Source organism: Pseudophryne corroboree, chromosome 3 (assembly GCF_028390025.1).
Source record: "Pseudophryne corroboree isolate aPseCor3 chromosome 3, aPseCor3.hap2, whole genome shotgun sequence".
In the NCBI taxonomy this organism is placed as follows: Eukaryota; Metazoa; Chordata; class Amphibia; order Anura; family Myobatrachidae; genus Pseudophryne; species Pseudophryne corroboree.
Genome location: NC_086446.1, coordinates 149447862 through 149471202, shown reverse-complemented (window position 1 = coordinate 149471202; position 23341 = coordinate 149447862). Strand labels below are relative to the sequence as shown.

Genomic DNA, 23341 nt, shown 5'->3' with positions numbered 1-23341 from the left:
TAACCAGCCTCGGGCTCTTCGAGCTGGTCCTGGTTCTAAAAATGCGGGGGAAAAATGGACAGGGGATCCCCCGTATTTTTAAAACCAGCTCTGCGCCTGGTGCTGGTGCAAAAAAATAAGAATTTACTTACCGATAATTCTATTTCTCGTAGTCCGTAGTGGATGCTGGGGACTCCGTAAGGACCATGGGGAATAGCGGCTCCGCAGGAGACTGGGCACAAAAGTAAAGCTTTAGAACTACCTGGTGTGCACTGGCTCCTCCCCCTATGACCCTCCTCCAAGCCTCAGTTAGGATACTGTGCCCGGACGAGCGTACACAATAAGGAAGGATTTTGAATCCCGGGTAAGACTCATACCAGCCACACCAATCACACCATATAACTTGTGATCTAAACCCAGTTAACAGCATGATAACAGAGGAGCCTCTAGAAAAGATGGCTCACTACAGCAATAACCCGATTTTTTTTGGTAACAATAACTATGTACCAGTATTGCAGACAATCCGCACTTGGGATGGGCGCCCAGCATCCACTACGGACTACGAGAAATAGAATTATCGGTAAGTAAATTCTTATTTTCTCTGACGTCCTAGTGGATGCTGGGGACTCCGTAAGGACCATGGGGATTATACCAAAGCTCCCAAACGGGCGGGAGAGTGCGGATGACTCTGCAGCACCAAATGAGAGAACTCCAGGTCCTCCTCAGCCAGGGTATCAAATTTGTAGAATTTTACAAACGTATTTGCTCCTGACCAAGTAGCTGCTCGGCAAAGTTGTAAAGCCGAGACCCCTCGGGCAGCCGCCCAAGATGAGCCCACCTTCCTTGTGGAATGGGCTTTTACAGATTTTGTCTGTGGCAGGCCTGCCACAGAATGTGCAAGCTGAATTGTACTACAAATCCAACGAGCAATAGTCTGCTTAGAAGCAGGAGCACCCAGCTTGTTGGGTGCATACAGAAAAAAACAAGTCAGATTTTCTGACTCCAGCCGTCCTGGAAACCTATATTTCCAGGGCCCTGACAACGTCTAGCAACTTGGAGTCCTCCAAGTCCCTAGTAGCCGCAGGCACCACAATAGGTTGATTCAGGTGAAACGCTGAAAACCACCTTAGGGAGAAACTGAGGACAAGTCCTCAATTCCGCCCTGTCCGAATGGAAAATCAGATGAGGGCTTTTACAGGATAAAGCCGCCAATTCTGACACGCACCTGGCCCAGGCCAGGGCCAACAGCATGACCACTTTCCATGTGAGATATTTTAACTCCACATATTTAAGTGGTTCAAACCAATGTGACTTTTGGAACCCAAAAACTACATTTAGATCCCAAGGTGCCACTGGAGGCACAAAAGGAGGCTGTATATACAGTACCCCTTTCACAAACGTCTGAACTTCAGGGACTGAAGCTAGTTCTTTTTTTGGAAGAAAATTGACAGGGCCGAGATTTGAACCTTAATGATTTGAGATTTGAACCTTAATGGACCCCCATTTCAGGCCCATAGACACTCCTGTTTGCAGGAAATGTAGGAATCGACCTAGTTGAAAATTCCTCCGTCGGGGCCTTACTGGCCTCGCACCACGCAACATATTTTCGCCAAATGCGGTGATAATGTTTTGCGGTTATATCTTTCCTGGCTTTGATCAGGATAGGAATGACTTCATCCGGAATGCCTTTCTCCTTCAGGATCCGGCGTTCAACCGCCATGCCGTCAAACGCAGTGAGCATCTCTTGAAGTTCCGGTTACCAAGTCCTTCTTGGCCAATCCGGAGCCCGAATATAGTGCTTACTCCTCTCCATCTTATAATTCTCAGTACCTTGGGTATGAGAGGCAGAGGAGGGAACACATACACTGACTGGTACACCCACTGTTACCAGAGCGTCTACAGCTATTGCCGGAGGGTCCCTTGACCCGGCGCAATACTTGTCGAGTTTTATAAACATGTGGAAGACTTCTGGGTGAAGTCCCCACTTGCTGACAGTGCTATCACATGATTTTCCGCCCAGCGAAGAATCCTTGCAGCTTCTGCCATTGCCCTCCTGCTTCTTGTGTCACCCTGTCTGTTTACGTGGGTGACTGCCGTGATGTTGTCCGAATGGATCAACTCCGGGTGACCTTGAAGCAGAGGTCTTGCTGAGCTTAGAGCATTGTAAATGGCCCTTAGCTTCAGGATATTTATGTGAAGTGATGTCTCCAGGCTTGACCATAAGCTCTGGAAATTCCTTCCCTGTGTGACTGCTCCCCAGCCTCGCAGGCTGGCATCCGTGGTCACCAGGACCCAGTCCTGAATGTCGAATCTGCGGCCCTCTAGAAGATGAGCACTCTGCAACCACCACAGGAGAGACACCCTTGTGCTTGGTGACAGGGTTATCCGCTGATGCATCTGAAGATGCGACCCGGACCATTTGTCCAGCAGGTCCCACTGGAAAGTTCTTGCGTGGAATCTGCCGAATGGGATTGCTTCGTAGGAAGCCACCATTTTTCCCAGAACCCTTTCATTGATGTACTGAGACTTGGCTCGGTTATAGGAGGTTCCCGACTAGCTCGGATAACTCCCTGACTTTCTCCTCCGGGAGAAACACCTTTTTCTGGACTGTGTCCAGGATCATCCCTAGGAACAGACGACGAGTCGTCGGAATCAGCTGCGACTTTGGAATATTGAGAATCCAATCGTGCTGCCGCAACACTACCTGAGATAGTGCTACACCGACCTCCAACTGTTCCCTGGATCTTACCCTTATCAGGGAATCGTCCAAGTAAGGGATAACTAAAATTCCCTTCCTTCGAAGGAGTATCATCATTTCGGCCATTACCTTGGTAAAGACCCGGGGTGCCGTGGACCATCCATAAGGCAGCGTCTGAAACTGATAGTGACAGTTCTGTACCATAAACCTGAGGTACCCTTGGTGAGAAGGGTAAATTGGGACATGAAGGTAAGCATCCTTGATGTCCCGAGACATCATGTAGTCCCCTTCTTCCAGGTTCGCAATCACTGCTCTGAGTGACTCAATCTTGAATTTGAACCTCCGTATGTAAGTGTTCAAGATTTTAGATTTAGAATCGGTCTCACCGAGCCGTCCGGCTTCGGTACCACAACAGTGTGGAATAATACCCCGTTCCCTGTTGCAGGAGGGGTACCTTGATTATCACCTGCTGGGAATACAGCTTGTGAATGGCTTCCAAAACTGCCTCCCTGTCAGAAGGAGACATCGGTAAAGCCGACTTTAGGAAACGGCGAGGGGGAGACGTCTCGAATTCCAATTTGTACCCCTGAGATATCACCTGAAGGATCCAGGGGTCTACTTGCGAGTGAGCCCACTGCGCGCTGAAATTCATTGAGACGGGCCCCCACCGTGCCCGATTCTGCTTGTAAAGCCCCAGCGTCATACTGAGGGCTTGGCAGAGGCGGGAGAGGGCTTCTGTTCCTGGGAACTGGCTGATTTCTGCAGCCTTTTTCCTCTCCCTCTGTCACGGGGCAGAAATGAGGAACCTTTTGCCCGCTTGCCCACGAAAAGACTGCGCCTGATAATACGGCGTCTTCTTATGTTGAGAGGCGACCTGGGGTACAAACGTGGATTTCCCAGCTGTTGCCGTGGCCACCAGGTCTGAAAGACCGACCCCAAATAACTCCTCCCCTTAATAAGGCAATACTTCCAAATGCCGTTTGGAATCCGCATCCCCTGACCACTGTCGTGTCCATAACCCTCTACTGGCAGAAATGGACAACGCACTTAGACTTGATGCCAGTCGGCAAATATTCCGCTGTGCATCACGCATATATAGAAATGCATCTTTTAAATGCTCTATAGGCAATAATATACTGTCCCTATCTAGGGTATCAATATTTTCAGTCAGGGAATCCGACCACGCCAACCCAGCACTGCACATCCAGGCTGAGTCGATTGCTGGTCGCAGTATAACACCAGTATGTGTGTAAATACATTTTAGGATACCCTCCTGCTTTCTATCAGCAGGATCCTTTAGGGCGGCCATCTCAGGAGAGGGTAGAGCCCTTGTTCTTACAAGCGTGTGAGCGCTTTATCCACCCTAGGGGGTGTTTCCCAACGCACCCTAACCTCTGGCGGGAAAGGATATAATGCCAATAACATTTTAGAAATTAACAGTTGTTATCGGGGGAAACCCACGCATCATCACACACCTCATTTAATTTCTCAGATTCAGGAAAACTACAGGTAGTTTTTCCTCACCGAACATAATACCCCTTTTTGGTGGTACTCGTATTATCAGAAATGTGTAAAACATTTTTCATTGCCTCAATCATGTAACGTGTGGCCCTACTGGAAGTCACATTTGTCTCTTCACCGTCGACACTGGAGTCAGTATCCGTGTCGGCGTCTATATCTGCCATCTGACGTAACGGGCGCTTTAGAGCCCCTGACGGCCTATGAGACGTCTGGACAGGCACAAGCTGAGTAGCCGGCTGTCTCATGTCAACCACTGTCTTTTATACAGAGCTGACACTGTCACGTAATTCCTTCCAACAGTTCATCCACTCAGGTGTCGACCCCCTAGGGGGTGACATCACTATTACAGGCAATCTGCTCCGTCTCCACATCATTTTTCTCCTCATACATGTCGACACAAACGTACCGACACACAGCACACACACAGGGAATGCTCTGATAGAGGACAGGACCCCACTAGCCCTTTGGGGAGACAGAGGGAGAGTTTGCCAGCACACACCAGAGCGCTATATATATACAGGGATAACCTTATATAAGTGTTTTTCCCCTTATAGCTGCTGTATTTTTAATGCTGCGCGTAATTAGTGCCCCCCTCTCTTTTTTTAACCCTTTCTGTAGTGTAGTGACTGCAGGGGAGAGCCAGGGAGCTTCCCTCCAACGGAGCTGTGAGGGAAAATGGCGCCAGTGTGCTGAGGAGATAGGCTCCGCCCCCTTCTCGGCGGCCTTATCTCCCGTTTTTCTGTGTATTCTGGCAGGGGTTAAATTCATCCATATAGCCCAGGAGCTATATGCGATGCATTTTTTGCCATCCAAGGTGTTTTTATTGCGTCTCAGGGCGCCCCCCCCCCCCCCAGCGCCCTGCACCCTCAGTGACCGGAGTGTGAAGTGTGCTGAGAGCAATGGCGCACAGCTGCAGTGCTGTGCGCTACCTTGTTGAAGACAGGACGTCTTCTGCCGCCGATTTTCCGGACCTCTTCTGTCTTCTGGCTCTGTAAGGGGGCCGGCGGCGCGGCTCTGGGACCTATCCATGGCTGGGCCTGTGATCGGTCCCTCTGGAGCTAATGTCCAGTAGCCTAAGAAGCCCAATCCACTCTGCACGCAGGCGAGTTCGCTTCTTCTCCCCTTAGTCCCTCGATGCAGTGAGCCTGTTGCCAGCAGGTCTCACTGAACATAAAAAACCTAAAACTAAAAACTTTTCACTAAGCAGCTCAGGAGAGCCACCTAGTGTGCACCCTTCTCGTTCGGGCACAAAAATCTAACTGAGGCTTGGAGGAGGGTCATAGGGGGAGGAGCCAGTGCACACCAGGTAGTTCTAAAGCTTTACTTTTGTGCCCAGTCTCCTGAGGAGCCGCTATTCCCCATGGTCCTTACGGAGTCCCCAGCATCCACTAGGACGTCAGAGAAATATGGGGGACAAAAAGAATAGGGGTCCCCCGTATTTTTAACACCAGCATCGGGCTCCACTAGCTGGACAGATAATGCCACAGCCGGGGGTCACTTTTATACAGCGCCCTGCGGCCGTGGCATTAAATATCCAACTAGTCACCCCTGGCCGGGGTACCCTGGGGGAGTGGGGACCCCTTCAATCAAGGGGTCCCCCCCCAGCCACCCAAGGGCCAGGGGTAAAGGCCGAGGCTGTCCCCCCCATCCAAGGGCTGCGGATGGGGGGCTGATAGCCTTCAGAAAATGTCAAGAATATTGTTTTTTCCAGTAGTACTACAAGTCCCAGCAAGCCTCCCCCGCAAGCTGGTACTTGGAGATCCACAAGTACCAGCATGCGGGAGAAAAACGGGCCCACTGGTACCTGTAGTACTACTGGGAAAAAAATACCCAAATAAAAACAGGAGACACACACCTTGAGAGTAAAACTTTATTGCACACGTCGACACACACATACTTACCTATGTTGACCCGCCGACTGCCACGTCTCGTCTCCGACGATCCGGGGTACCTGTGAAAAAAATTAGACTCACCTGATCCAGTGTCCAGAGATAAATCCACGTACTTGGCAAAAAAACAACACGAACACCCGACCAAGCCGGACTGAAAGGGGTCCTTTCCCGAATGTGCCAGGACCCCACGTGACTCCTGTCACTGAGGTCCCTTCAGCCAATCAGGAAGCGCTACTTCGTGGCGCTCACCTGACTGGCTGTGCGCGTCTAAGCTCAGACAGCGCATCGCACAGCTCCCTCAATTACTTTCAATGGTGGGAACTTTGCCGTCAGCGGTGGGGTTAGCGACCGCGGGGTGACCTCACCACTAACCGCAAAGTTCCCACCATTGAATATAATGGAGAGGATTTGCGATGCGCTGTTTGACAGCTCAGACGCGCAGCCAATCAGCACAGTGCAAGGACGTTGCGCTCGCTGATTGGCTTAAGAGACCTTTCAGTGACAGCAGTCACGAAGGGGTCTCTCTGCATTCGGAGAAAGGGGTCCCATGTGTAATCATGGGTCACCTTTCAGTCCGGCTTGGTCGGGTGTTCGTGTTGCTTTTTGCCAAGTACGTGGATTTATCTCTGGACACTGGATCAGGCGAGTCTAATTTTTTTCACAGGTACTCCAGATCGTCGGAGACGAGACGTGCCAGACGGCGTGTCAACATAGGTAAGTATGTGTGTGTCGGCAGGTGTGCAATAATAAGATTTTACTTACCGATAAATCTATTTCTCGTAGTCCGTAGTGGATGCTGGGACTCCGTCAGGACCATGGGGATTAGCGGCTCCGCAGGAGACAGGGCACAAAAATAAAAGCTTTAGGACTAGGTGGTGTGCACTGGCTCCTCCCCCTATGACCCTCCTCCAAGCCTCAGTTAGGATACTGTGCCCGGACGAGCGTACACAATAAGGAAGGATTTTAAATCCCGGGTAAGACTCATACCAGCCACACCAATCACACCGTACAACCTGTGATCTGAACCCAGTTAACAGTATGACAAACGTAGGAGCCTCTGAACAGACGGCTCACAACAATAACAACCCGATTTTTTTGTAACAATAACTATGTACAAGTATTGCAGACAATCCGCACTTGGGATGGGCGCCCAGCATCCACTACGGACTACGAGAAATAGATTTATCGGTAAGTAAAATCTTATTTTCTCTGACGTCCTAGTGGATGCTGGGACTCCGTCAGGACCATGGGGATTATACCAAAGCTCCCAAACGGGCGGGAGAGTGCGGATGACTCTGCAGCACCGAATGAGAGAACTCCAGGTCCTCTTTAGCCAGGGTATCAAATTTGTAGAATTTTACAAACGTGTTCTCCCCCGACCACGTAGCTGCTCGGCAGAGTTGTAATGCCGAGACCCCTCGGGCAGCCGCCCAAGATGAGCCCACCTTCCTTGTGGAATGGGCCTTGATAGATTTAGGCTGTGGCAGGCCTGCCACAGAATGTGCAAGTTGAATTGTGCTACAAATCCAACGAGCAATCGTCTGCTTAGAAGCAGGAGCACCCAGCTTGTTGGGTGCATACAGTATAAACAGCGAGTCAGATTTTCTGACTCCAGCCGTCCTTGAAATATATATTTTCAATGCCCTGACAACGTCCAGCAACTTGGAATCCTCCAAATGGCTAGTAGCCGCAGGCACCACAATAGGCTGGTTCAGGTGAAACGCTGAAACCACCTTAGGCAGAAACTGAGGACGCGTCCGCAGTTCTGCCCTGTCCGAATGGAAAATCAGATATGGGCTTTTATACGATAAAGCCGCCAATTCTGACACTCTCCTGGCTGAAGCCAGGGCCAGTAGCATGGTTACTTTCCATGTAAGATATTTCAAATCCACCGATTTGAGTGGCTCAAACCAATGGGATTTGAGAAAATCCAAAACTACATTAAGATCCCACGGAGCCACTGGGGGCACAACCGGGGGCTGTATATGTAGTACTCCTTTTACAAAAGTCTGGACTTCAGGAACTGAAGCCAATTCTTTCTGGAAGAAAATCGACAGGGCCGAAATTTGAACCTTAATGGACCCTAATTTGAGGCCCATAGACAATCCTGTTTGCAGGAAATGTAGGAATCGACCCAGTTGAAATTCCTCCGTCGGGGCCTTCCTGGCCTCACACCACGCAACATATTTTCTCCAAATGCGGTGATAATGTTGTGCAGTCACCTCCTTCCTGGCTTTTACCAGGGTAGGGATGACCTCTTCCGGAATGCCTTTTTCCCTTAGAATTCGGCGTTCAACCGCCATGCCGTCAAACGCAGCCGCGGTAAGTCTTGGAATAGACACGGTCCCTGCTGAAGCAGGTCCCGTCTTAGAGGTAGAGGCCACGGATCTTCCGTGAGCATCTCCTGAAGTTCCGGGTACCAAGTTCTTCTTGGCCAATCCGGAGCCACGAGTATCGTTCTTACTCCCCTTTGCCGTATAATTCTCAGTACTTTTGGTATGAGAGGCAGAGGAGGAAACACATACACTGACTGGAACACCCACGGTGTTACCAGAGCGTCCACAGCTATTGCCTGAGGGTCTCTTGACCTGGCGCAATACCTGTCCAGTTTTTTGTTGAGGCGGGACGCCATCATATCCACCTTTGGTTTTTCCCAACGGTTCACAATCATGTGGAAGACTTCTGGATGAAGTCCCCACTCTCCCGGGTGTAGATCGTGTCTGCTGAGGAAGTCCGCTTCCCAGTTGTCCACTCCCGGAATGAACACTGCTGACAGTGCTATCACATGATCTTCCGCCCAGCGAAGAATCCTTGCAGCTTCTGCCATTGCCCTCCTGCTTCTTGTGCCGCCCTGTCTGTTTACGTGGGCGACTGCCGTGATGTTGTCCGACTGGATCAACACCGGCTGACCCTGAAGCAGGGGTTTTGCCAGGCTTAGAGCATTGTAAATCGCTCTTAGCTCCAGTATATTTATGTGAAGAGACATCTCCAGGCTTGACCACACTCCCTGGAAGTTTCTTTCCTGTGTGACCGCTCCCCAGCCTCTCAGACTGGCATCCGTGGTCACCAGGACCCAGTCCTGTATGCCGAATCTGCGGCCCTCTAACAGATGAGCACTCTGCAACCACCACAGAAGAGACACCCTTGTCCGTGGAGACAAAGTTATCCGCTGATGCATCTGCAGATGCGATCCGGACCATTTGTCCAGCAGATCCCACTGAAAAGTTCGTGCGTGGAATCTGCCGAATGGAATCGCTTCGTAAGAAGCCACCATTTTTCCCAGGACTCTTGTGCATTGATGCACAGACACTTTTCCTGGTTTTAGGAGGTTCCTGGCAAGTTCGGATAACTCCCTGGCTTTCTCCTCCGGAAGAAACACCTTTTTCTGAACCGTGTCCAGCATCATTCCCAGGAACAGCAGACGTGTCGTCGGGGTCAATTGAGATTTTGGAAAATTCAGAATCCACCCGTGCTGTTGCAGCACTACTTGGGTTAGTGCTACTACGTCCTCCAGCTGTTCTCTGGACCTTGCCCTTATGAGGAGATCGTCCAAGTAAGGGATAATTAATACGCCTTTTCTTCGCAGAAGAAACATCATTTCGGCCATTACCTTGGTAAAGACCCGAGGTGCCGTGGACAATCCAAACGGCAGCGTCTGAAACTGATAATGACAGTTTTGCACCACGAACCTGAGGTACCCTTGATGTGAAGGGCAAATTGGGACATGCAGGTAAGCATCCTTGATGTCCAGGGACACCATAAAGTCCCCTTCTTCCAGATTCGCTATCACTGCTCTGAGTGACTCCATCTTGAACTTGAATTTTTGTATGTACAGGTTCAAAGATTTCAGATTTAGAATAGGTCTTACCGAGCCGTCCGGCTTCGGTACCACAAATAGTGTGGAATAATACCCCTTTCCCTGTTGTAGGAGGGGTACCTTGACTATCACCTGCTGAGAATACAGCTTGTGAATGGCTTCCAATACCGTCGCCCTGTCTGAGGGAGACGTTGGCAGAGCAGACTTTAGGAACCGGCGAGGGGGAGACTTCTCGAATTCCAACCTGTAACCCTGAGATACTACCTGCAGGATCCAGGGGTCCACCTGTGAGTGAGCCCACTGTGCGCTGAAATTCTTGAGTCGACCCCCCACCGCCCCTGAGTCCGCTTGTAAAGCCCCAACGTCATGCTGAGGGCTTTGCAGAAGCCGGGGAGGGCTTCTGCTCCTGGGAGGGAGCTGCTTGGTGCACTCTCTTACCCTTTCCTTTGCCTCGGGGCAGATATGACTGTCCTTTTGCCCGCTTGTTCTTATAGGAACGAAAGGACTGCGGCTGAAAAGACGGTGTCTTTTTCTGTTGGGAGGGGACCTGAGGTAAAAAGGTGGATTTCCCGGCTGTTGCCGTGGCCACCAAATCCGATAGACCGACCCCAAATAATTCCTCCCCTTTATACGGCAATACTTCCATATGCCGTTTGGAATCCGCATCACCTGACCACTGTCGCGTCCATAAACTTCTTCTGGCAGATATGGACATCGCACTTACTCTCGATGCCAGAGTGCAAATATCCCTCTGAGCATCTCGCATATAAAGAAAAGCATCCTTTAATTGCTCTATAGTCAATAAAATACTGTCCCTATCCAGGGTATCAATATTTTCAGTCAGGGAATCCGACCAAACCACCCCAGCACTGCACATCCATGCTGAGGCGATGGCTGGTCGCAGTATAACACCAGTATGAGTGTATATACTTTTCAGGGTAGTTTCCAGCCTCCTATCAGCTGGATCCTTGAGGGCGGCCGTTTCAGGAGACGGTAACGCCACTTGTTTTGATAAGCGTGTGAGTGCCTTATCCACCCTAGGGGGTGTTTCCCAGCGCGCCCTAACCTCTGGCGGGAAAGGATATAATGCCAATAACTTCTTTGAAATTAGCAGTTTTCTATCGGGGTTAACCCACGCTTCATCACACACTTCATTCAATTCCTCTGATTCAGGAAAAACTACAGGTAGTTTTTTCAGACCCCACATAATACCCCTTTTTGTGGTACTTGCAGTATCAGAGATATGCAAAGCCTCCTTCATTGCCGTGATCATATAACGTGTGGCCCTACTGGAAAATACGTTTGTTTCTTCACCGTCGACACTAGATTCGGTGTCCGTGTCTGGGTCTGTGTCGACCGACTGAGGTAAAGGGCGTTTTACAGCCCCTGACGGTGTCTGAGACGCCTGGACAGGTACTAACTGGTTTGCCGGCCGTCTCATGTCGTCAACTGATTTTTGTAACGTGCTGACATTATCACGTAATTCCATAAACAAAGCCATCCATTCCGGTGTCGACTCCCTAGGGGGGAGTTGCCATTACCGGCAATTGCTCCGCCTCCACACCAACATCGTCCTCATACATGTCGACACACACGTACCGCCACACAGCAGACACACAGGGAATGCTCTTATCGAAGACAGGACCCCACTAGCCCTTTGGGGAGACAGAGGGAGAGTTTGCCAGCACACACCCAAGCGCTATAAATATATAGGAACAACCCTACAGAAGTGTTGTTTCCTTTATAGCAGCTTAATATATCAATATCGCCAAAAAAGTGCCCCCCCTCTCTGTTTTTTTACCCTGTTTCTGTAGTGCAGTGCAGGGGAGAGTCCTGGGAGCCTTCCTCGCAGCGGAGCTGTGCAGGAAAATGGCGCTGTGTGCGGAGGAGATAGGCCCCGCCCCCTATTTCGGCGGGCTCTTCTCCCGGTGTTTGTGAGACCTGGCAGGGGTTAAATACATCCATATAGCCCCAGGGGCTATATGTGATGTATTTTTAGCCAGAACAAGGTATTATCATTGCTGCCCAGGGCTCCCCCCCCCAGCGCCCTGCACCCTCAGTGACCGCTGGTGTGAAGTGTGCTGACAACAATGGCGCACAGCTGCAGTGCTGTGCGCTACCTCATGAAGACTGAAAAGTCTTCTGCCGCCGGTTTCTGGACCTCTTCACTTTTCTTCCTCGTTGCAGTGAGCCTGTTGCCAGCAGGACTCACTGAAAATAAAAAACCTAATAACTTTTTCTAAGCAGCTCTTTAGGAGAGCCACCTAGATTGCACCCTGCTCAGACGGGCACAAAAACCTAACTGAGGCTTGGAGGAGGGTCATAGGGGGAGGAGCCAGTGCACACCACCTAGTCCTAAAGCTTTTATTTTTGTGCCCTGTCTCCTGCGGAGCCGCTAATCCCCATGGTCCTGACGGAGTCCCAGCATCCACTAGGACGTCAGAGAAAAAGTTTTACTCTCAAGGTGTGTGTCTCCTGTTTTTATTTGGGTATTTTTCCCCCAGTAGTACTACAGGTACCAGCGGGCCAGTTTTTCTCCCGCATGCTGGTATTTGTGGTTCTCCAAGTACCAGCTTGCGGGGGAGGCTTGCTGGGACTTGTAGTACTACTGGAAAAAACAATATTCTTGACATTTTCTGAAGGCTATCAGCCCCCCATCCGCAGCCCTTGGATGGGGGGGGGACAGCCTCGGCCTTCACCCCTGGCCCTTGGGTGGCTGGGGGGGGACCCCTTGATTGAAGGGGTCCCCACTCCTTCAGGGTACCCCGTCCAGGGGTGACTAGTTGGATATTTAATGCCACGGCCGCAGGGCGCTGTATAAAAGTGACCCCCGGCTGTGGCATTATCTGTCCAGCTAGCGGAGCCCGATGCTGGTGTTAAAAATACGGGGGACCCCTACTCTTTTTGTCCCCCGTATTTTTTGCACCAGCACCAGGCGCAGAGCCCGGTGCTGGTTTTAAAAATACGGGGGATCCCCTGTCCATTTTCCCCCCGCATTTTTAGAACCAGGACCAGCTGGTTATGCTTTGGAGGGGGGACCCCACACCATTTTTTTCCGGGATTTTACCTTTCCATCTTTAAAAAAAATAAAAAAATATTATTTTTAAAAATATATAAATAATACTTGTGCCTCCAAAAAAGACAAACCAAGTACCTAATCCCTTCTAATATAAATAGATATGCTATTACCAATAAAAAAAAACACCAAAAAAAAACATGTTTTTAATTTTTTTTATTAGTTTCACCCACCAAAGTGTGGCGGATTGAAAATGACGAATTTACTGTCTAAAAGCACTGTTGTCGAATTTCCAAACTTCAATTGAATATACTTTTGTCGAATTGCAGCATTTGTATCATTGCAGAAAAGTCGAATTTGACAAAAGTCGAATTTCAAAAAGTCGAATTTTGAAAGTCCGTTTTTTTGACGGAAAGTACTGAATTGCATTGACGATTTTTTTTTTTGGCGAAAAAGTCCCGTTTTTCGACAATTTCGGGAATTCGACCGCAATTGCATATACCCCTATAAGTGTCATGTAAGGAAAGGAGATCGAAGGGCATGAAAAAAAATGCATGTGGGGAGGTCTGAGGGCATAATGGGGGATCTGATATACATAATTTACAAATTACATTTGGGGGTGACATGCACAAACAGAAGAACAACCATGCCCACCGCCACCACATAAGTGAACCTAAGAATAGAAGGACTAATTTGTTATTTTATCTGTTTCTGCACAGTATCTCAATAGGAGAATTTTGGCTTAGTGATGCCATGAAAAATCTGCTGAGCCCCTCTGGTGCTGTGATCAAAGGAAACCTGGTAACCACTGACCTACCCAACACACATCTCATCACCACAACCACCTACCGTTCTCTGACAGGATTTCTTACAGAAGCACTTGCATACCTGAGTCTGCATCATATAACAAGTCACCCATACCGCCTACATTTTCATCACTCTCATTCGCCTTGTTACAAGTGCCTCAACAGTTGGTGACAAATATACATATGACAGAGTACACTTGCCATAAAAGAACAACTATATTAATCCACGAGAAAAAGAATAGAGCATGATCTGTAGACAATGTATGGAAATAGCACATTCAATTTCAAAACCATTCTTGGGATTGCCGCCACTTAAATGAATGGGCCATCACACAGCTTTGTTAGATACTGACATTTGTACGATTAGTACCACAGATCTCCTTTTCTTACCATACACTAGATCATCAGGGTCAGGTTCAGCCTTGCAGATGAGCTCCAAGGTAGGGGACTCTGAGCGTGTGGTGCGCAAGACGCCTTCCTTTACAACTGTGCGGGTCTCCACCACTTCCAGATGCGGATCCGGAATTAATATGGGAGCCTCTATCTCCTGTACAACTACCTCCTCCACCTCACACTTTGGGGCTGGGGTGAACAGATGACAAAAGTGAGAGCCAATACAGTACAATTGTAGATACCATCATTCATTTGTTGCAAAGTGGCTTACAAAGACTAGAGGGATTTACAAGGCTGACAACATTAAAAGCAAAACACTTCTGGTTTTGCATTTAATAGTATTGCCCTTTTAAATCAAGTGTTGGTCCGTAGTAAATATACACCCTAGGGCTTTAGACTTTCTTATAAATACTTGACTACTTAGGGGGAGATGTTTGAAATCTTGGAAAGAGAGAGAGATAAAATACCAACCAGCTCCTGACAATTTTCAAACGCAGCCTGTAAACGGATAGACAGAAGCTGACTGGTTGCTACTTTCTCTCTCTCCAAACTTTAATAAATGTGGCCCCCTGTCTCAGTTTCAATAAAGGTTATTTTCCAAGTGAAAGACTTTTCATCGTAAAAATATGATCTTAATTACCTACCGGTAAATCCTTTTCTCGTAGTCCATAGAGGATGCTGGGGTCCAAATTAGTACCATGGGGTATAGACGGGCCCACCAAGAACCATGGGCACTTTAAGACTTTAATAGTGTGGGATGGCTCCTCCCTGGCTCCTCCCAATTTTCTTGGGCTCATGCAGGACAAACAGAAAGTCCAATTTTCTGTGACGAGCAGTCCTCTTGACATAGATTTTCTAAGCCCTTACAACATCTGAGGACTTTGATGAAATTGAGGAGTCAGTAGCAACTGGCACCACAATAGGTTGGTTGATATGAAAAGCCGACAAAACCTTTGGAAGGAACTGCTGAGGCATCCGGAGCTCAGCTCTATCTTCATGGAAGATCAAGTAGGGGCTTAAACAAGGCAAAGCCCCCAACTCCGACACACTTCTAGCAGAAGCTAAGGCCAACAACATGACAGCCTTCTACGTGAGAAACTTGACCTCAACCTCCTGTAGAGGCTCGAACCAATCCGATTGGAGGAACTGTAACACCACATTAAGATCCCAGGGTGCTGTAGGCGGCACAAAGGGAGGCTGTATGTGCAGAACCTCTTTCAAGAAAGTCTGAAACTCAGGGAGGGAAGCCAGTTGTTTCTGGAATAAAATGGATAAGGCCGAAAGCTGGACCTTTATGGATCCCAAACTCAGGCCCATATCCACACCTGCTTGCAGGAAGAGGAGAAAACGTCCCAGTTGAAACTCCACCGTAGGAAACTTCTTGGATTCACACCAAGATACATACTTTTTCCAAATGCGATGGTAATGTTTAGACGTAACTCCTTTCCTAGCCTGTATTAGGGTAGGGATGACCTTGTTCAGAATGCTATTCCGAGCTAATATCTGGCGTTCAACCTCCATGCCGTCAAACATAGCCGTGGTAAGTCTTGATAAGCGAATGGCCCCTGTTGCATCGGGTCCTCCCGAAGAGGAAGAGGCCTCGGATCTTCCAGCAGTAGATCCAGACGATCCGCGTACCAAGCCCTTCTTGGCCAGTCCGGAGCAATGAGGATTGCCTGAACTCTTGTTCTCTTTATGATTTTTAGAATCCTTGGAATGAGTGGAAGTGGAGGAAACGCGTACACTGGCTTGAACACCCACGGAGTCACCAGGGTGTCCACTGCCACTGCTTGCGGGTCTCTTGACCTGGAACAGTACCTCCAAAACTTCTTGCTGAGACGGGAGGCCATCATGTCTATTTGAGGTACACCCCAAATATTCATCACCTCCGTGAACACTTCCGGATGGAGGCCCTACTCTCCTGGATGGAGATCGTGTCTGCTGAGGAAGTCCGCTTCCCAGTTGTCCACTCCTGGAATGAAGATTGCCGACAGTGCCAACGTGTGCATTTCTGCCCAGAGGATGATTCTTTTTACCCCTGACATTGCAGCTCTGCTCTTCGTTCCGCACTGTCGGTTTATGTAGGCCACCGTCGTTACATTGTCCGACTGCACCTGAATGGCCCGATCTTGTAGAAGATGTGCCGCTTGTAGAAGACCGTTGTACATAGCCCTTAGTTCCAGAATGTTGATTGGAAGAATGGATTCCACCTTCCTTGAAAGGTCTCCCGTTGGGTGACTGCGCCCCAACCTCTGAGACTTGCATCTGTGGTGAGAAGGATCCAGTTCTGAACCCCGAACCTGTGGCCCTCTAGAAGGTGAGGTAATTGTAGCCACCACAGGAGTGAAATCCTGGCTTTTGGCGCCAGACGAATCCTCTGGTGCATGTGCAGATGAGATCCCGACCACTTGTCCAGAAGATCCAGTCGGAAGGACCTCGCATGAAATCTTCCGTACTGAAGAGCCTTGTAGGACGCAACCATCTTCCACAGAAGGCGAATGCACTGATGAACCGATACCCGGGTAGGCTTCAAGACATCCCGGATCATAGTTTGAATCACCAACGCCTTTTCCAGCGGTAGAAATAACCTCTGCACTTCCATGTCGAGGATCATCCCCAAGAAAGATAATCTCCTTGTCGGCTCCAAATGTGATTTTGGAAGATTCAGGATCCATCCATGTTCCCTGAGCAGTCGAGTCGTGAGGGCAATGGACTGCAATAACCTTTCCCTGGAAGATGCCATTATCAGCAGATCGTCCAGATAAGGAATTACATTTACCCCATGCCTGCGGAGGAGAATCATCATCTCTGCCATCACCTTGGTGAACACCCTCAGTGCTGTAGAGAGGCCGAATGGCAGTGCCTGGAACGGATAGTGACAGTTCAACAGCGCAAATATGAGATAAGCCTGGTGTGGCAGCAAAATCGGAATGTGGAGGTACGCATCCTTGATGTCCAAGGACACCAGAAACTCTCCCTCCTCCAGCCCTGAGATCACCGCTCTCAGAGACTCTATTTTGAACTTGAATTCCCTCAGATAAGGGTTTAGCGACTTCAGGTTCAAAATTGGCCTGACTGAACCATCCGGTTTCGGTACCAGAAACAGGTTTGAATAGTAACCCTGGTTTACCCGATGAGGTGGAACTGGAACAATTACATCTGACCTTTCCAATTTGTGAATGGCTTCCTGAAGGACAGCCCTTTCTGTCAGCAAAGTTGGCAGGCCTGATTTGAAGAACCTGTGGGGTGGGAGCTCCTGAAACTCCAGTTTTTATCTCTGTGACACAATATCCTGTACCCAGGGATCCAGACCGGACAACACCCAGACGTGACTGAAACGTCTGAGCCTCGCTCCCACCTGCCCGTTCTCCAGGCAGGGAGGTCCACCATCATGCTGAGGATTTTGATAACACAGAGGCAGGTTTCTGGTCTTGGGAACCTGCCGGTGACGTTTTTTGGGGATTTTGCTCGCCCACCTCTGAAGAAAGTGGTTGAAGTCTTGGACTTTTTAGCTTTTGCAGACCAAAAGGACTGCACAGAGGACGTAGAAAAAGGGTTCTTCGCCGTCTGAGAGAAAAAAAGTTGACTTACCAGCGATTGCCGTGGAGATCCACGCATCCAATGCTTCCCAAAATAGAGCCTGACCTGTGAAGGGTAGGTTCTCCACACCTCCCCTGGATTCCACGTCTGCAGACCATTGGCGTAGCCAGAGTCCCCTGCGTGCGGAGATAGCCATGGACGATGTCCTCGCAGTCAGATTATCCAGGTCCTTCATGGCCTCCACCATGAAACCCGCAGAATCCTGTATGTTACGTAAAAACAATTCAATGTCATTTCTATCCATAGAATCTAAGTCCACTAGTAATGTGCCTGACCACTTTACTATGGCTTTAGAAAATAGTGGGTCTTAACGCCACTCCTGAAGCAGTGTATATGGATTTGAGCGTCGTTTCAATCTTGCAGTCTGATTGTTCCTTCAAAGCGGTAGACCCCGGGACAGGTAAAACCACCTTTTTAGACAGTCTAGATACAGAAGCGTCTACTATAGGCGGGTTTTCCCATCATCCTCAGGGAAAGGAAAAGCCACAAGAACCCTCTTTGGAATCTGGAATTTCTCAGGATTTTCCAAATAATGCGTTTAAATCCTTAGACGCAGGGAAGGTCAGGGAGGCCTACTTATTGTCTGTAAAGTAAGCCTCTTCTAACTGTACAGGTGGTTTGTCAGTAATGTGTAACACATCCCTAATAGCCTCAATCATGAGTTGTACCCCTCTTGCCAGGGAAGCCTCCCCCCCCCCCCCGCATATCCGCATCACCCTCTGCCGTGTCAGAGTCACTGTCCGTGTCAACCTGCATAATCTGAGCAAGTGCACGTTTCTTGGATACACCAGGGGATTTTGAGGTAGTGGGGACAGAACCAGGCAAAACTTCCACAGGTTGAATCACAGATTTTAAAACAGTCTCATAATGCGCAATCCTAGTAGAAATCTGGGATATCATGCCCTTAATAGAAGCTACCCACTGGGGCTCGGCTTCGGAAGGCTGAGACAAAATATTACATTCCTGTGTACATGGAATGGATTCCTCTGAAGAAGATACATATTCTGCCGCACAAGACACAGAGTCCCTGGACATGGTTATGTGAGAAATTTGCACACACACACACACACACACACACACACACACACACACACACAGGAAAAGGTCAGACACCGTTTCCCCCAAGTACCTTCAGAGAAACACAGAGCTTGGAGCCAGCACACACAGCGCACCAGTAGGCAGTTATAGAATAACTGCCTGGCGCTGACTGTGTACCCTTAATATAACTACACAGTATTAGACAGTCTCTCCCTCCCCCCCCCCTGCCGTTTCTACAACCCCGTTGGTACTGCACAGGATAGCTGGAGTCATGGAGGGTCAGCGCTCCCTGTCAACGTCTCAGGGTGTGGATCTGCAGGGAGAAAATGGTGCTGGTGAGCTGCTGGGCCCGCTTTGAGAAGCTCCACCCCCTACCATGGCACATCTTCCCGCACTTTGGATGTTTATACTGGAGTGAGGTAATGGCGCTAGCAGTAGTCACTAGCCAGTAGTACATATGTCCCTGATACCCTACAAAACTGGTCACTCAGGCTATCGCGCTGGCCCAGGGCGCCCCTCACAGCTCCGCACCCGTGTACCGCTGAGCCTCCGGAGCGCAGTGTCAGTACTGCGCTCCCACCCTGTTGCCGCCATACACACCAGCTCCCCGCTTGTCGGGTCACCGGTGACACACTCACCACCGCGATCTTCTGGCTCTGTTAGGGGGTGGCGGAATGCTGCGGGAGTGAGCGGTCGCCTCGGGGATAACGATCAACACCCTCAGGAGCTCAGTGTCCTGTCAGCGGAGATAGTGAGCCATTAACCTCTGAGGGTTGGACACTACTCCCCCCCTAAGTCCCACGAAGCAGGGAGGCTCACTGTGCCTATTACTCTTAAAAAAAAACACAAAAAAAAAAAAAAACAACACACACCCCACCAAAAAAACAAAAGAGGCTCTAAGAGCTCCCCTATTTGTGACCGGCTCCTTCAGGCACATTTTCTAAACCGAGTGTGGTAGGAGGGGCATAGAGGGAGGAGCCAGCCCACACTATTAAAGTCTTATGGGCCCTACACACTGGCCGATTTTTTTTGAAAGATATGAATGATCTCGTTCATAAATGAACGAGAACTCGTTCATATCTTTCAGTGTGGAGGCTCCAGCGATGAACGATGCGCGTCCCCGCGCTCGTTCATCGCTGGTCCCCCGTCGGCTGTACATGCAGGCTAATATAGACGATCTCGTCCATATTTGCCTGCACTTCAATGCAGCCGGGTGACGGGGGGAGTGAAGAAACTAAACCCCTACCGTCACTGCCCCCCCCCGCCGCCGGGTCGCTCGTCGACCGTATCCGCCGTCGGGCAGCTCGGCCAGTGTGTAGGGCACTTTAAAGTGCCAGTGGCTCCTGGTGGACCCATCTATACCCCATGGTACTAATATGGATGTCAGAGAAAACACGGATACTTAAAAGTTAATGGGCAAAATCCAAATGCTGACTCCTGATCGGTGCACTTTGTGACCCAGAAAAATGCATACACACTGCAATCAAAGGGAACCACAGTTCAACAATTAGAGAAGTGGGTTTAATTTCTGAAGATACAGATTGAAAAATTAAAAAATTAAAAAAAGCCTGTCTGGGTCGGGCAGCTTTGTGAAATACGGTTTAGTTCTTATTTTCTTTTTAGTCATCCACTTCCACAAAATATCTTACATTTTGTTCTTAAAAATGAAATACTGCTCGGTACTACGAACATGAAATGTATTAGTTTCGTAATAACTTAACATTTGATAGTACATAGTTTGCTAAAGAGGCTGATTCAAAAGGTAGACGCTATATGGATGTTTACGCTAAATATCAATGTTTTGTAATGTAGCTTGCAGTGCCCCTTCTAGGCAGCAGCATAATTGACAAGAACATTTTCTGGGCTTGCCAATGCCAGTGACTACTATCTCGGATGCAGCGTGGTTTTGCCAGACATCCTGAGTGACCAAAGTCACTCATACCCCTTTCACGTTGCCAAAATAACCCGGGTTATTCCTCGGTGTTTGCTGGGTCGAGATGCAGTGTGAAAGAGCCAAAGTGAATAACCTGGATCAACCCACCCAGCATTTCAACCCGGGTTAAATAAAGGGTTAAACACGGGTCGGACCCGCATCACGGTGCAGTGCGAAAGCCTCTGGCCCGGGATATTCAACCCGGGTCTCAGAAAAAGGTGCTGATTAGCTGTTTGTGTGTCACGTCAGAGCAGTCCCAGCCAGCCCCTCCTTTTATTTCCTGTGAAACCTCATCAATGTGAGCCAGAAAAGTCCATTTTAAATCACACCACAGTGTTTAACATAGGTGACCCGGTTTCAGTGTGAACGGCACCAACCTGGGAATAACCAGAGTTGAAACTGCAATGTGAAAGGGTCTGAGGCGGGTCGGACCCAAGTTCAAAAGCAGTATCAGATGTCTAATGGTCACACAGATGATCTGATGCTGCACATTCGGATGGGGCAGCGGATCACAGAAGCCGGCAGTGGCCATCTGTTTACTTAAGACGCCTCCTGTGGGTTTTGCATAATTCTGCACAGCAGCTACGCACAAGAACACAGCAACTGTGTTACCAGAGTCCACCTCTGATTCAGCGCCTCAGAACACATCTAAAATTAACAGAAGATAGGATGCATGGACACTACGGGGTAAATTTACTAAGATGGGAGTTTTTTTTTTTAGAACTGGTGATGTTGTCCATAGCAACCAATCAGATTCTACTTAACATTTATTTAGCTGCTTCTAAAAGATAATAGATAGCAACCAATCAGATTTTATCTATTACCTTCCAGAAGCAGCTAGATAAATGTTAAGTAGAATCTGATTGGTTACTATAGGCAACATCACCAGTTCTAAAAAACTCCCATCTTAGTAAATTTAAGCCCACTTGGGGAGAATTGAAATGCAGAGACCTAGTACAGAAATATATACAGGAAAACTGTGATCACTAGTACCTCAGCCTATTTTACTGAAGGATGTAAATTCTTGTTTTCTTTAGGTATTTAATTTGGATGATTTCAAGTCACCTTATCTCATCTCAAGTACCACCGCTCAAAGACAACAAATTTTACTCAGCAGGAAAAGAATAGTGGAGATGCTGTGGCATAACAAGCACGGGGTGGCGGGGGGTGAGCAATTCCAGAAGCGGCACATTGCACCCTGACAACATTGCAAAGTTTGCCTCACACCCCATGAGACTACCGTAAATGGGCGATATGTGCGCAGTCACGGTCCTTCAGTTTGAATGCCTGCATGGTATACCGTAATTGGATCAGTATTCCCAGTTCCACACCTTTTACTTGTCATTACGATACAAATATCTTTATTTTAGCAGCCGAGTACACAGCTGCCACATGGTGGCTTAAGCCGATTTATTTATTTACTTCCTCCAAGTGATCTCGTCAGCTCTGACAAGAGATCACTTGGAAATACCCCTGCCATTTCACTATGTGGTCCTGCGAAACGCACAGAAAGATGTGGGCACAGTTAGTTTAGCTGTTTGTGGCATAGTAATAGCTGAGGGCATGCAGCATGCATATCCATAGCTCTGCTGTTTTACTCAGCCCACTACTGCGCAAATGGAAACAGGGAATTGTAATCTCTTTGGTCATGACCATAACATTTTACATATTATTACCTACTATTCATAAAGCGCTGACATGTTGCAAAGCACACTGACAGGTGTCATGGCACTCACATATGACATAAAACACTCAATCTAAGAGGCCGATACATAATGTCACCCTGGTCCATCATATTTTGGTGTAACAAGAACAGGTATTACAAATAATCACACCCACCTTTATTAGCTAGCATGTCTTCCTCCAGGTAGCTGCAAATAACAAATTAATTGCATTAATTAATATACAAAGATGCTTTTGCCACACCTGGCTTCAGAGCTACCCACCTCCTGCTCTGTGCAAGCACAAAGAACTCCATGCAAATGACAGGGAAGTTACCAAGCTCCTCCTAGAAGGAGCACCTGAGGTACCAGGCATCAGGCACAGCCCAAATAAATACACCCCCCTCAGTCCTCACCAGCTGGGTGAGGAAGGCCACACCTAGCACATGTTGTATTTGAACATATATATGGCCACTCCCACAGGTTTAATGAGCCACACAGCCCCGCCCAATTATGCAAAACACATCAAGACCACGCCTACTCCAACTTTTCTTCCCACTTGCAGCCGCACAGTTAGTGCCACGCCCCCACCTCCCCTACTGGCTGAGCAGAGTCCGCACATCGAACCGCCCCCTCCTACACTGCCACGCCCCCTGTCGTGACGGACCTGTGCCGGCCCCCAAGGCCTAGCTCCTCCTCCTCCTCCCCAGGCATTTCCCGGCGGCTTCTCCTCCTCCGCGGACACTCCGCTTTCCTCCTGCGGGAGGAGCCCCCGGTCACTGCTTCTTCCTCCCCTGCCGCCCCGTCGGCCCCCGCTGCCCGCTTCGGGCGGCCGCGCGGCTCCGGCCCTCCCGGCATCCGTCCGTCAGCACAGTCCGCTCTGTCTATTCGGCAATGCGCAGGCGCGGAGCTCCCCCTCCGGGTCAGCGCTCTTACGTCACCTGACGTGCACCCCCCCCTCCCACCAGTGCGCGCCACCCGTGCGCG

At 49.1% G+C, this 23341-nt stretch overlaps 1 protein-coding gene across 3 annotated transcripts in view; it reads right to left on the bottom strand.

Moving 5' to 3' along the window:
- ZFP91 (ZFP91 zinc finger protein, atypical E3 ubiquitin ligase) overlaps positions 1-23275 on the bottom strand; it is a 94292-nt gene extending 71017 nt beyond the window's left edge. The window contains exons 1-3 of one of the 3 annotated variants that reach the window (XM_063958479.1): positions 23022-23275; positions 22533-22564; positions 14120-14311 (exon numbers count right to left, since the gene is read on the bottom strand). In XM_063958479.1, coding sequence (XP_063814549.1) covers positions 14120-14311; positions 22533-22564; positions 23022-23212 — 415 coding nt within the window. In that variant the 5' untranslated portion in view covers positions 23213-23275. Of the gene's footprint in view, positions 1-14119; positions 14312-22532; positions 22565-22639; positions 22795-23021 lie in introns of those variants that run through there. The other 2 variants (XM_063958478.1, XM_063958480.1) reach the window with 2 other exon arrangements.
- Between the last annotated feature and the right edge of the window lie 66 nt (positions 23276-23341).